The sequence below is a fragment of the Lagenorhynchus albirostris genome, chromosome X, assembly GCF_949774975.1.
Source record: "Lagenorhynchus albirostris chromosome X, mLagAlb1.1, whole genome shotgun sequence".
NCBI classification, from domain to species: domain Eukaryota; kingdom Metazoa; phylum Chordata; class Mammalia; order Artiodactyla; family Delphinidae; genus Lagenorhynchus; species Lagenorhynchus albirostris.
In genome coordinates this window covers 110,047,704-110,062,576 of record NC_083116.1, presented here as the reverse complement: position 1 = coordinate 110,062,576, position 14,873 = coordinate 110,047,704, and the positions used below count along the sequence as shown (strand labels likewise).

The 14,873-nt window shown below is 40.7% G+C and overlaps 1 protein-coding gene and 1 non-coding gene across 2 annotated transcripts; one reads left to right on the top strand and one right to left on the bottom strand.

The window, feature by feature from the left end:
• Positions 1-4,540: 4,540 nt before the first annotated feature.
• On the top strand, positions 4,541-5,617 carry LOC132513574 (melanoma-associated antigen B18-like). The gene has a single exon (XM_060138047.1). The coding sequence runs from the start codon at positions 4,541-4,543 to the stop codon at positions 5,615-5,617; it is 1,077 nt and encodes a 358-aa protein (XP_059994030.1).
• A 5,224-nt stretch (positions 5,618-10,841) lies between these two features.
• LOC132514147 (U8 small nucleolar RNA) lies at positions 10,842-10,975 on the bottom strand. The gene has a single exon (XR_009538639.1). It is a non-coding gene; the product is annotated as a U8 small nucleolar RNA (small nucleolar RNA).
• Positions 10,976-14,873: the final 3,898 nt, after the last annotated feature.

Genomic DNA, 14,873 nt, shown 5'->3' with positions numbered 1-14,873 from the left:
CCTGACCTAATCAAGTGAGCCCTTAAAAGGGGCAAGACTCTGTCTTCCTGGTGAAATGGATTCAAAGTTCTGGGGATTCTACATGAAGGAGATTCTTCACTGTGGGCTTCGAAAATGGAGAGGGCCATGCACCAAGGAATGCAATCAACTTCTAGGAGCTAAGAATGGCCCCTGTCTGACAGCAAGCAAGGAAATGGAGACCTCAGTTCCACAATCACAAGGAACTTCATTCTGCCAACAACCTGAATCCTTGAAGTGGATCCTTGCCCAGAGCCTCCTGATAAGAAACAGCTCAGCCAATAAGACACCTTGAGAGTGAGGACCTGAGCAGAGAACACAAATGAACTGCATCTAGACTACTGACCAACAGAACTGGGAGATAATAAGTGGGTGTTATCTTAAGCCACTGAGTCTGTGATAACTTGCTATGCAGCAATGGAAAATTAATCCACTGGGTATCTCAAAGGATGGATCAAGACTGATTTTTAGGACTTTCTCAAAGTTTCAACCCAATAAATATTTCTAAACAACTAACAATTTGTAAAGTTTACAAAGTATGTTCTCATATATACTTTTATTTAGTCATCCCAACAACTCAGTATAAAGAATATCTTTATTATCTACTCTAAACCTTTTTTTTTAATAGTCTCATATAGGGTAATTTTACTGCTCAAGATCACAAAAGCAGACAGTGAAATGATGCCTAAAATTTAAAACAAGGCATTAAGTAATGATGCTCTTAAAAGTGTGAGGCCAGGATCAGTATTAAACACTAAAGACCTACCAGGACTGGGGCTAGGGTGAGACAAGTCAGGCCTTCACCTTGAGTTCAAAATTTAAGGTAAGGTGGGGGGGAAATCAAAAAAATCTCAGTAATCAAGATAAATTATGTCTCAATTCAATATTTTAAAAAGTCAAAATAAATGCCAAAATCCATGATAAGAAAATATCACACTTTTAAATAAAAACACCGTCCACTGGCTAAAAATAGGGTTAAACAAGTGAGGCACTCACTCTCAGCATCATACAAGTGCAGGGTCAGATCCTGTCTTTATTTAAAACTTTGTATTTATTTGCATTTATTTATTTCATTATTTAAAATAAAGAAAATTTATTTATTTTATCACTCACCTCACCTTAGTCCTGGCCCTGACTCAGTAACATGTACCCTTGGACACTTCCTTATCTTCCATTTACTAGGCCATATTAACATTTTCTATTTCTTAAATAAACTCTCTACTCAGTTATTTTGGTTGCCTGGCAAGGGGCGAAGTTATGTATTCAAAAGCAGAGTTCTCTTAAGCTGACAAAGTGACTCCTGGCTATGTCAGTCTAAGCATGGTGTCACGGGTATTGGGCTCATTGAAGACAGTGCATCCATTCTTCTAAAATGGCCCTGATCACTAACATGCCTTGTTCCTCCTTAATATCATTATCCTGGCTGGAGCTAATGTTTTAGAGAATGAGGTATGGGGATGAGGAAGCCTTCAGAAATTCAGTCCTTCATTGGCAGTGGGGCCATTGAAAGGGTTGAAATGGTACTGGACACAGCAGATTTAAGTGTGGACAATTTCTTCAAGTCCAACTGAAACAGAAAGCAAAGGGGAACAAAGTCTTCAGCCATTGAAAGGCTCAAGTTATTATTAGGGGCTGAATCACTCTAAATGACTTCTGCTTGAGAAGGCATTATTATACCATTCATGGGGAAGCAGGATGGGCGGAAGCACAGGGGGAGAAGGAGGTTATAACAGATAAAGAACTCTAAAATAGTTGTACAGTTAGTTTATAACCTAAGACTCCTTACCCACAGTTTGAGTGTCATTGCTCTATAACATTCTATATTTCCAGGCTTATTAACTTAGAAACAACCAACAATGTTTCCTACTCAAGAAGTAAATATTCATTCAAAAATCTAAACATTTAATTTACTAACAAGTGAAACGAGAAGTTGGAAAAATTATTTTAATAAACTGAGGCAACATATTAGCATATTTATGCAAACAAATCAGATATTTTTGCATTGACCACATTAATGGAGTCCTTAAATGAAGTCCATTACGACAGCCCTATATTGAATAAATTTGTGAACCCAGAGGACAGAGTGCCACAATTTGTTTTTATGTCTACATATGCATAAACTAAGATAGTAATAACACTTACACTACTTGCCATATCCACATTGGAATTTATAAAGAAAAAAGTAAAACTCAACTAGCATAACGACTGGGTAGCTATGTAGAAAGAACAGAGCAACTATATCCCTTCAAAGAAAGCTGGCTTTGAATAAATCATAGGACAATTTTCTACATCTTCCAAAATTATAACTATCTGTAGGTACAAATAATATGTCATGTGATAAATTCTAGGGCCTGAACATTGATTATTCCAATGCTGCTCATTAATAGTAATTAATGAAAGATGAATTATTCAACCAGTTATTAACTGGTTTTGTTCTCAAGCAAGATTTTTTTGTTATTTAAAATTATAAAAAATACGAAACAATTTTGGGCTAAAGACTGTTCTGATATTGATTAGACAAAGAGAGATTTAGCTTTCTTTATCTATCTAGCTATCTATCTTTCTAGGCAGTAAAATAGGGCCTTGTAAGGCTCACCTCAAGAAAACAAAAGGGAGGATAACAGAAGGTTCTACCTATAGATACATTTCAGCTAATAATCTTGAGAAGGAATGATAGAATTGGAGAATTACAACTCAGCAATTGTAATGGATTAATGGATGACAGTGATGATCCTCGATGACTGACAACATCACCACAAAGGAAACTACAGACATTATGTATCTCCTAATAGAATTGCAGTGTCACCTCTGGAATGGTTTTGCTAACAAAGAGTAGTATTGGAATTCACTATGTTAACAGACAGAGAAGAGAAAGCATTTGAACATGTGTGGGAGTAAAGAAATTGATAAAAACTCAACACCTGTTCATGGTAATAACTTTCAGAAAACTTATATTAGAATGGAATTTCCATATTGTTAAATCAACAGCAAACATATATAAGTGTGAAATGTTAGAAACATTCCCAATAAAGTCCAGAAGAGGACACGGAGGTATGGTACCAACTTTGCTGTTCAAACCTGGACTGGATTGCATAGCCAGTATACAGCCATACACAGCAATACCAAAATAAAAGTCATGAATAATGAAAAGAGGTAATACGATCCTCTAATTAAAAACTCCAAAGAAATTGGCTGCCAAATATTCAAATGTATAAGGAACTTAAGAAAGCTGGTGTAGAAGATCACTATACCAAAAGAAGGACTCTTATCACACAAAACAAATAACTAATTAGAATATGTAATGGAAAATACACCATTCAAAACAGCAGCGATATCCAAAATATACCTAAAAAGAGAACTAACAAAAATGCACATGATCTTTATGGAAGCAAATATAAAAAAATTACTGATAGATTTAGATAAAAGAAGTCTCAAATACAGCAACATATTATGTTTATTCATGGTGAGGAGAATACTGTACCGATGTCAATTCTCTTTAAATTATTTACAGATTTATGCCTTACCTGATAGGTTTGGTGCAGTGTCAGCAGAGAAGTAGCCCAGCACCTACAAGGCATCAAGGTAAGACACTGAAGGGTGACAGAGGGGAGAACCCACTCCAAAATAAGAAGCCACAAAGAGCCCCCCTACTGTCAGTCTTGGGAGACCCCAGACACGGCTGCTAGGCTCAGGTTCCCCCTTACTTCTAACTGGGGGTTCTGAGGGAAATGAGAACTTCGTCTGAGGCCAGCTGACTCATCTCAGCAGAGGAAGTCCCGGGCCCTGTCAGGAGTCAGGTAAGACCCCGGTGTGAGTTCTGCGTGATTCCTCCGCCTCCCAAAAGAGAGAGGGAGGCCCCCACAACCCCACCTCTGCTATAACGCTGGGAAGCCCAGGTGGGCGTGGCCGGAAGCACTCTCCCTAACTTCTGTCACACCAGCTATAGAGACTGAGGCTGCAGTCTGAGAGGTGTGGCCTCGTATCAGCAGACGGAGGAGTCCCAGAATTAGAGAGGTGTCGCGGTGAGTAATCTTCGTTAGAACTGAAGGGACACACTCCTCCCAGAATTGAAGCGGCCCCACAGAGCCCCGCCCTGGACCGACATGCCCCAACCCCACTGTCGATCCCGATGGGCTCAAGAGTGGCTGTTATGCCCAACCCCCCTCCACTTCCGCCTGCAGAATTTGTGGGATGGGAATCCTTGGTCTGAAGGGGTAGCCTCAAGTTGGCAGAGGGAGGAGTCAAAGGACTGGTCAGGAGTCAAGTTTAGTATCCTGGGTTAGAACTGAGGTGACAAGCTCATGCAGAACAGAGGAGGTCCACAGAGTCCTGCCAGCCCCTGTCTCGTGGGTTCCTAAAACAGTACCCTTAAGGGGAAAAGCAGAGGCAGCTTTTCTTGGAAACAAGGTAGAAGAATCTCCCCATTGAGGCTATACACACCATCTCTTCCTCTGTCTTCTTCGGTGACCTCTCATCAACCTTCGCAGATTAAACAGCTGCCTGCAGTCCCTGACCAGTCATCATGCCTCGAGGTCAGAAGAGTAAGCTCCGTGCCCGTGAGAAACGCCGCCAGGCCCATGCTGAGACCCAGAGTCTGGAGGATGCTCAGGCCACTGGGGCGGCAGCAGCAGCAGCAACAGCAGCAGCAGCAGGAGAGTCCCCTTCCTCTGTCTGTCCTCCCTTTGAGGACAGGCCTCACAATATGCCTGCTGCTGGGACACCTAGCACTCCTGAGGGACCTCAGGGAACCACCAATGCTAATGCAGCTGTTTCATGCACCAATTCAGATGAAGGTACCAACAGCCAAAAGAAGGAAAGCTCAAAATCCTCCAAGGGCATTGAGGACTTACGCAGAGATCCTCTACACATGAAGGTGGCTTTGTTGGTGCATTACCTGCTGCATAAGTATCAAAAAAAAGAGCCAATTACTAAGTCAGAGATGCTGAAGTTTGTTATCAGAAAGTACAAGTATCGTTTCAATGAGATCCTCAAGAGAGCCTCTGAGCACATGGAGCTGGCCTTTGGTCTTGATCTGAAGGAAGTGGATCCTACCAGGCACTGCTATGCCCTTGTCAGCAAACTAGACCTCACCTCCAATGGAACGATGAATGAAGAAGAGAACCCACCCAAGACCGGGCTCCTGATGATCGTGCTGGGTGTGATCTTCATCAACGGCAACTGTGCCACTGAAGAGGAGATCTGGGAAGTGCTGAATATGATGGGTGTACATGCTGAAAGGAAGCACTTCATCTATGGGGATCCCAAGAAGGTCATCACTGAAGATTTGGTGCAGCTAAAGTACCTGGAGTACCGCCAGGTGGCCAACAGCGATCCTCCGCGCTATGAGTTCCTATGGGGTCCACGAGCCCACGTTGAAACCAGCAAGATGAAAGTCCTAGAGTTTTTAGCCAAGATTTATGATACAGTGCCCAGTGCCTTCCCATTCTGGTATGAAGAAGCTTTGAGAGACGAGGAAGAGAGAGCCCAAGCAAGAATGGCAGCCAGGGCTCGTGCTGCTGCCATGGCCAGTGCACGCTCCAGGGCCGTGGCCAGTGCACGCTCCAGGGCCACGGCCAGCAACTTCTCCCAGGCTAAGTGAAGTTCAAGGCTGGTTCTTCACTTTTTGGTTGAAAAGGTGTGTCGGTGTTCTAATAGTGGAGGGCCAGGGTGGGACTGGAGAAGGGTATATCCCTGAGTTCCTGTTGTGTATTGCTAACTTGGAATTTTACCTTTTTTTCTTTTTTATTTAGGTTATAGTTCAAATGATGAAGTCTGAGAAGATTGTTTTCCTTGTGGAAAAAGAGCAGTAACATTCTAAGTTGTGGATGGCCAGGGTGGGTCTATAGGGAACACAGTGTAATATCCTCTTTGTGTTCCTATTCTATATGGTAAACTTAGAGTTTAATTTTTTCTCTTCCTTTTCTTTTCTTTTTTCTTCTCTTTTCTTCTCTTTCCCCCTTCCCTCCCTCCCTTCCTTTCTCTCTTTCTTTCCTTTTGTTATATTTTAAATGTTGTTTCTTTAATAGAAGGTATAATAATTTCAGAATCTAAATTTATTAGTGACCTCAGTTACATATTTATTAGATTTAACTTAATAGAGTTAAGATTAAGAGTTTTATTATTTTGTAAGACAAATTGGGAAACCTTTCGCATTTATTGAACTAGAACAATAAAACATGGCATGGTAATAGGCATTTCTTTGGAAATGTGAAAAATTTTATCAGTAAAATTTCTGGGATCAAAAAATACAGGAGACTTCCAATAAAGATGTTAAAAAAAATACAGGAGAAAAAAAGTTTAAAAACTGTGTAGTTCTTGGTTTACCTTATCCATTTTAGTCTCTTATTCTGTAAAAATAAAAAATACATAACTGGATTTGCTTCGCTTATTAAAGAATGTAGGAGAAATAAAAGACTTATAAACTAGAACTCATACTCACTGGCTCATTCATTCTCCAAATATTGAGCATCTGCTCTTTGAAAATTATTGTGTTATAAATGGTGAAACTAGGATACAAAACACCCTGCCTTTAGAACTGTACAGTCAAGGAGCAGTAATTATATAGAGAAGATGGTGAAATACCCTCTAAGACCTAAAGGACAAGTAAGGAGTAAGGAGGTAATGGGACAGGGATGGGGTTGGGAGACGTGGGAGGGGGAGGGTGAAAACAATAAGGTACAAATTCCCTGGGTAACAGAAGTTTGGGGGTTGGGGAAAATACAAGTCTCTCAGTGGGACATCCTGTTAATTTAAGCTGGGTGGTAGACTAGATGAGGCTGTGGGACTGGTGAGCGGAGGCCAGGTATACAAACGGTGTTTCTCAGAGTAGGAGGACAAAACCCTGGAATGCAAACCTGTTCATAAGAGTTACTTTAGTATCATCAATAAACCAGAGGAAAAGCTCCTCCTTGGGCAGAAATGGAAGGTGTCCTGTGCTCTTGTTCAAGTGCAGCTGGACACAGAGCACAATCTAGTTGTTTTATGCACAGCATCTCCAAGGAATTTATGAGAAATAAAGGTGATACTCCCTTGAGGTGGAATGCTGAGAACCATATCTCAGGCATTAAAAAGGCATTTTAGGGCTTCCCTGGTGGCGCAGTGGTTAAGAGTCTGCCTGCCGATGCAGGGGACACGGGTTCGTGCCCCAGTCCGGGAAGATCCCACATGCCGCAGAGCGGCTGGGCCCGTGAGCCATGGCCGCTGAGCCTGCGTGTCCGGAGCCTGTGCTCCGCAACGGAAGAGGCCACAACAGTGAGAGGCCTGCATACCGCAAAAAAAAAAAAAAAAAAGGGAAAAAAAAGCCATTTTAATTAGGTTATCTTGAGTATAATTTTGCAAACTCTAAGGGAGGGCTCCATATTAGGTGGTGAAGAAGTGAATAAAAATACAGGTGATTTGGATGGAAAGGCACCCGGGGGGGACATTGTTGGTCTTTGACACAAATTCTACGACCTCTGAGTTGCATCCAACTGGGGTGGACAACCCCACATACAAATTAAGTAACATCCTCAAATGGGGGAATTTATTTTGTTTTACCTGCTAAGCAGCTTTATGCGATCACTTGGTGGAAACTGCATATTCTGTGATATCTCTTGGATTAATATAACATAAATCTTCCCAGAGGGGAGGGTGGTATCATCTGCAGTAAAAAAAAAAAAAAAAATCATATGATAACTGCCATTCATTAAAGACCTTACTCTGTCAAGTGCTTCATATCCATTACATATATCCCAACAGTCCTACAAGATAGGGCTTATTAGACATACTTTGCAGATGAAGAACTTGTAATTTTCTCGAGTTCTCATGGCTGATAAGTGAAAGAGCTGGGACTAGACCCCTGGTCCAGATTTTTCTAGAGCCCACACTTTTCCACTCCTCCAAACTGAGGCAGACCTTCTGTCTTTTCATTCTCTATTATTCTCACTACTCCAAGTTATATCACATACAATTAAAAAACAAGACACTCTAGTCAAAGTACAAAAAGCGACCCTGATGAAGGAAGGTGAATATGAGAATAAAGCACAATTTGGGGATTGTCTGTGGGTTTCATATGCTGAGGATCCCCCTGTCACTAGCCCCAGGGTTCCTTGACAGGTGACTCTGCTCACATACTGGCACAGTCCTGTACCAGCACGTTCCTGAATTACAGCATGTTTCCTCTGGGTCTTCCCCAGTGTGCCCTCCTGCCCAAATCGGAACCTCATACACTGACCAGCTCTTCACTGTGACCTCTGGAGCTGCACCCTGTTTCCTGTGATACAGGCAGTCCAGAGTCATATGCCCTCCCCTTGATTAAAGCATTCCAACTCTCTGCACGTGTACAGTGACGGTCCCATCCCTCCCAGTGGAACCACTGACAGTGAAGTCTAGATACCTGGTTACCACAGCCCCATCCCCAGCCCACAAGTTTCAGAGTATATTCCAAATGAGGTGGTGATCACAATCTTACTTCTTACAGAAGATACTGGTTCTTGGGATATAACTGAAGTTAGATGGGGGGTTTTGTAAATGACCCAGATATTGTCAGTAGGATTTTGAAGGAATGTGTTATTTGAGACTGGCTACTGAACACATACACCAATAAGTGAGTTTACGAAAGCCTCCCTCATAAGTTGAAGATGAGAAAAGACCATGGAATTCACTGTCTAACAAACATCTACTGAGGCTGAATTCCTCAGAACTCACAGTCGTTCTAGGAGGGGAAAAATGTCAGGGGTTTACTGACAGATACCCTGTCTTTGAACAAATGTGTCCTACACGTTCAGTCCAATCCGCTTGTATGTAGGAAGGCTCATGTGACTACGCAGACACTGAAATATGAACAATGTTTGTCACCTCCAGGCCAAGGAATTTGAAAGCCAGTATGCCACTTCCATGCTTTCTATTCCATTCAGCAGCAAACATGGAGATCGCTTGTTGAAAAGTGGAACCGCCAATGGGAGCAGACTGGATCCCTGGGTCATCTTACAGTGGAGACCACTGCCTACCCACATTGGACTTTATGTGTATAAGAAATAAATTTCTGTTGCTTTAAGCCATTGTGGGTCTGCAGGTTTTATCTGTTGCATCAGTTACTTTATCTGATTAATGCATACCTACTATTTTTTTAAAATTTTTTTTTTGGTTGCATTGGGTCTTCGTTGCTGCCTGTGGGCTTTCTCTAGTTGTGGTGAGCGGGGACTACTCTTCGTTGCGGTGAGCGGGCTTCTCATCGCGGTGGCTTCTCTTATTACGGAGCATGGGCTCTAGGCGGGCAGGCTTCAGTAGTTGCGGTGCGTGGGCTCAGTAGCTGTGGCTTGCGGGCTCTAGAGCGCAGGCTCAGCAGTTGTGGCGCACGAGCTTAGTTGCTCCGCAGCATGTGGGATCTTCCTGGACCAGGGATCGAACCCATGTTCCCTGCACTGGCAGGCAGATTCTTAACCACTGTGCCACCAGGGAAGTCCCACATACCTACTATTTTTGTGGTTAGATGTATTTAAATAGTGTAATTACAAAGGTAATAGTACATATATTTTTGCTGCAAAAAATTCTTACAGATAGATTACAATCTCCCCCTTCCCTCAAAATCCAGCCCCCGCCTCAGAGGCAACCACAATTAACAAACTGATGTGTGTCATTTTAAAGCTGACCTGAGGTTTTTTCATATGTAGATGTGCTATAAAAATATATTGAACTTAACATGTATGATTAACAATGTACATATTGTTCTGCCTCTTGACCCTGTCACTTAAAAAAATGAATGCAGAATATTTCCATGACAGCACACATAGATCCACCACACTCATTTAACAACTAAGATCCTTTTTATTTAAAAAAAAAACATGTTTATTGAGATATATTTGATATAAAAAATTGCACATATTTAATACATACAGTTTGATGAGTTTGGACATATGTATACACCCGTGAAATCATCACCACAGTCAACGTAACAGACATATCCATCACCTCCAAAAGTTTCCTCATGTCCCTTTGGTTTTTTCTTTCATGGTGAAAACACTTAACATGAGATCTATGCTCTTTTAAAAATTTTCAGTATTGTTAAGTATAGGCACCATGCTGTACAGCAGATCTTGAGAACTAATTCATCTTGCATATCTGAACCTTTATAACAATTGAACAACTCCTCATTTCCCCCTCACCCCAGCCCCTGGTAACTCAGTTGATTCTCTCCTTCTATGAGTTTGATGATTTTAGGTACCTCACTTAAGCAGAACCATTTGTCCTTCTGTGACTGGCTTATTTCACTTAACATAATGTCCTTCAAGTCCATCATATTGTTGCAAATGGCAGGATTTCCTCTTTTAAGGCTAAATAATATTCCATTGTGTGTGTGTGTGCCCGTGTGTGTGTTTGTGTATGAATCACATTTTCTTTCTTCGCTTATCTTTGATGGACGTTTGGGTTGTTTCCATATCTTGGCTGTTGTGAGTAGTGCTGCAAGTAACATGAGAATGCAGACATCTCTTAGAGACCTGATTTCCATTCTTTTGAATACATACCCAGAAATGAGATTGCTGGATTATATGGTAGTTCTACTTTTAATTTTTTGAGAAACTTCCATACTATTTTCTATAGTGGCTATACCATTTTACATTCCCACCAACAGTGTACAAGGGTTTGATTTCTTCACATGCTAGCCAACACTTAATTATGCTTTTTTAAAATTATAACCTTCCTAACTGGTGTGAAATGATATCTCACTGTGGTTTTGATTTTCATTTTCTTGATAATTAGTGATGTTGAGCATCTTCTTGATAATTAGTGATGTTGAGCATCTTTTCGTACCTTTTGGCCATTCGAAGGAAAGATCTTCAGGAAGAATAAGATAGGAGCAATCAGGGTGTTGCAAGTCTTGATTACACACAGATGTTAATCATGTATCATAAGAACGCCAATCATCATATTCCAAACTGCCCTCCAAGAAAAAGACACGTAAGGATTACCCTACTTATTATGTTTGTGTGATAATTAATTATTCTCCTCCTAATGGACATAAAAATTGTTCCCCATTTGTTGCTATGAGTAATAGGACTGAAATCAACATCTTTGAACATGAAATCTTAGACAAATGTGCATGCTTTCTCACAGGAAAGAAATAGAAAAGTGCAAACTTGATTAAAGTGGGCAGAGTGTTAAGACTGAAATTTTTTACAAATATTGCTGAACTTCTGTTCCAAAGATGCCATACCAATTTACAGTCTTTCAGATTCACGTGTGTGAATGCCTTACATTCTCACAGGCATTTTATTTCATCAGTCTTTTAAATTTTGGCCAAATTTTCAGATGAAAGATACTGTCTTGTTATTTTATTTCCTTATTTTCAAATAGGTTGAGTATAAAATTAAACTTTTACCCATATGGAGCTGGATTTCTGCATTAATGTCCTGAGTACCAGGATTCTTCTAGGCATACTTTACATTCTGAAATATCAAGACATCCCTCCTTTACTTTGAAAAGCAAGGACTTGATGAGTATGATCGGTTGTTGGGCAAGAGAACCAGGCAGGACACCCTTAGCTAGTGAAGATCTGAGATCAGAGCAATTGCCAGAGTTCATGAGAGAGACCACATGAAAAACCTCATCTAGAGAGCCCATGGTAGGCTGGCAGTCAGCATTCTGGATTTAGAGTTCAGCATAAGGTAGAGAAAGGACTATAAGGAGAGAAGGTGGAGAATCTGGGTAGAGGGTCCAAGATAACTTCTGATAATAAGCTTGGGAAAACTCTCAATTACCACCAGCAGCTAGAAGTTGAGAGGTCTGGGTGGGCAGATCTACTGGATGAAAGGACTAGAGGCATGCCAAACACCTCATCTACCTTAGAATCCTCTGTGCCTACCATCAGGCAGAGTATAGGTAGCTTTTCTGTGTCACCCAGTGATGCTAGATGCTGGGAGAGCTACATCTCTTGGCTATTCCGGTGGTTCACTGCATCCCTGCCAGTGTTCCTGGCTGGAAGCTGTGTTGATGGCTGCTGGAATCTGATATTTTTACCCTGTGTACAGTGCCTCCTCCACTGAGTTTGGGGCAGTATGAGTGGGCAGGCTTGGGAAGTGATGACAGTTGAGACAGGCCAGGAAAACCAGTGAGTAGTGGAAGGGGACCTAAAACTGCAGAGAGGGAGAAATTGAGGGGAGATGTCCTGAGGCTAATTACCTCAATGATTCTGCAGATAAAGGGCTGAGTGTGGACATGTCTGGAAAAGATAATCTAGATGACATCCCCAGCTCATGGTTCCTGAGTTTTGTTTTTTTAAAAAAATTCTTTTCAGTTCTATTTCTTCTCAATAACTGTGTAAAATAGTTATACCTATTTCTTGATTTAACAACGGTGACATTGTGATTTATTTATTTTAAATGTTCAAAACAAATTTTAATTTTTTATACATAAAAATTTCATTCAAATCTGACCACACTAAATACTGGCAAACATCATGAACAATAAACAGGAAACATAAACACAAATGAATAATAAACACAGGAACACATTAAACATGAAAAAATGTGTTATTTTTCACCTATCAAAAACTAGAAAAATTAAAAAGCTAATTGTAATTATGTTACAGTATTCCCATGTATCCATATGACTGTTCTATTTTTTTGTGGTATCTTTGTCTAGTTTTGGTATCTGGGTGACAGTGGCCTCATAGAATGAGTTTGGGAGTGTTCCCTCCTCTGCAATTTTTTGGAATAGTTTCAGAAGGATAGGTGTTAACTCTTCCGTAAATGTTTGATAGAATTCACCTGTGAAGCCGTCTGGTCCTGGACTATTGTTTGTTGGAAATTTTTAAATCACAGTTAAATTTCAGTACTTGTGATTGGTCTGTTCATATTTTCTATTCCTTCCTTGTTCAGTCTTGGGAGATTGTACCTTTCTAAGAATTTGTCCATTTCTTCTAGGTTGTCCATTTTATTGGCATATAGTGCTTGTAGTAGTCTCTTACAATCCTTTGTATTTCTGTGGTGTCCATTATAACTTCTCCTTTTTCACTTCTAATTTTATTGATTTCATCCCTCTCCCTTTTTTTTCTTGATGAGTCTGGCTAAAGGTTTATCAATTTTGTTTGTCTTTTCAAAGAACCAGCTTTTAGTTTCATTAGTCTTTTCTATTGTTTTCTTCATCTCTATATCATTTATTTCTGCTCTGATCTTTATGATTCTTTCCTTCTACTAATTTTGGGTTTTGTTTGTTTTTCTTTCTCTAGTTGCTTTAGGTGTAAGGTCAGGTTGTTTATTTGAGATTTTTCTTGTTCCCTGAGGTAAGACTGTATTGCTATAAACTTCCCTCTTAGAATGGCTTCTGCTGCATCCCATAGGTTTTTTTTTTTTTTTCTTTTTTTCACCTTATGCGGTCCTCTCACTGTTGTGGCCTCTCCCGTTGCGGAGCACAGGCTCTGGACACGCAGGCTCAGCAGCCATGGCTCATGGGCCCAGCTGCTCTGTGGTATGTGGGATCTTCCCGGACTGGGGCACGAACCCGTGTTCCCTGCATCGGCAGGCGGACTCTCAACCACTGCGCCACCAGGGAAGCCCCCCATAGGTTTTTGATTGTCATGTTTTCATTTTCACTTGTCTCTAGGTATTTTTTTAATTTCCTCTTTGATTTCTTCAGTGATCCATTGACTGTTTAGTAACATATTATTTAGCCTCCACATGTTTGTGATTTTTACAGTTTTTTTTTCTTGTAGTTGATTTCTAATCTCATAGCATTCTGGTCAGAAAAGATGCTTCATATGATTTCAATTGTCTTAAATTTACTGAGGCTTGCTTTATGGCCCGGCAAGTGATCTATCCTGGAGAATGTTCCATGTGCACTTTAGAAGAATATGTATTCTGCTACTTTTGGATGGAATGTTCTATAAATATCAATTAAGTCCATCTGGCATAATGTGTCATTTAAGGCCTGTGTTTCCTTATTGATTTTCTGTCTGGATGATCTGTCCATTGACATAAGTGGGGTGTTAAAGTCCCCCACTATTACTGTGTTTCTGTCAATTTCTCCTTTTATGGCTGCACATCTGAAACCTCTTTAGAGGTGAGCATTGGCCTTTATTATTATTTTTAACAGAACACAGTGTATGGGCTAGAAATAGAATAATGAATATCACAGTAAATCACACATAGGCTAGTATTTTTCAAGAAACTTTTGAGATTGCGTATATTTATGCATATATACATGTACACACATATACACTCATACTCACACACACACACAATTGGTAGCTGTTTCTGTGTGAGCACCCATGCAGAGACTTTCTAATCAAGAAGGTGACTTTGTTGGTGCAGTTCCTTTTGATCAGTTGTAAAATGACTGCCCATTACAAAGGCAAACATGCTGAAAAAGGTCAACAAAGGTCAGGGACCACTTCCTTGTGATCTTCTGGAAAGCCTCTGAACACATGGAGCTGGTCTTCTGCCTTAAGTTGGTGGAAATGGAATCTACCAAGCACTTCTATGACCTTGTCAGAAAACTTCACGTCACTAATGATGGGAGTTTGAATGGTGGCAGGGATTGCCCAAGACCAGTCTCCTGATGACTCTCCTTGCCACATCTTCATGAAAGGCAACTGCCGTACTAAGAAGGAGATCTAGGAATTCTTGAATATAATGGGGGTGTAGACTGGGAGGAAACACTTCATCTATGAGAGCCCAGGAAGCTTATCACTAAAGATTTGTGCAGGAAAAGTAACTGAAGTGCCAACAGGTAGCCAACAGAGATCCTCCATGCTATGAATTCCTGTGAGGTCCAAGAGCCCATGCTGAAACCAGCAAGATGAACGTCCTGCAGGTTTGGGCAAGGTCACTTATACAATACACAGTTCCTTCCCACACCAATATGAGGAAGCTTTTAGAAAT

Excerpts from the sequence above, each read along its gene's own strand:
- LOC132513574 (XM_060138047.1), top strand. The coding sequence starts at position 4,541 with ATGCCTCGAGGTCAGAAGAGTAAGCTCCGTGCCCGTGAGAAACGCCGC.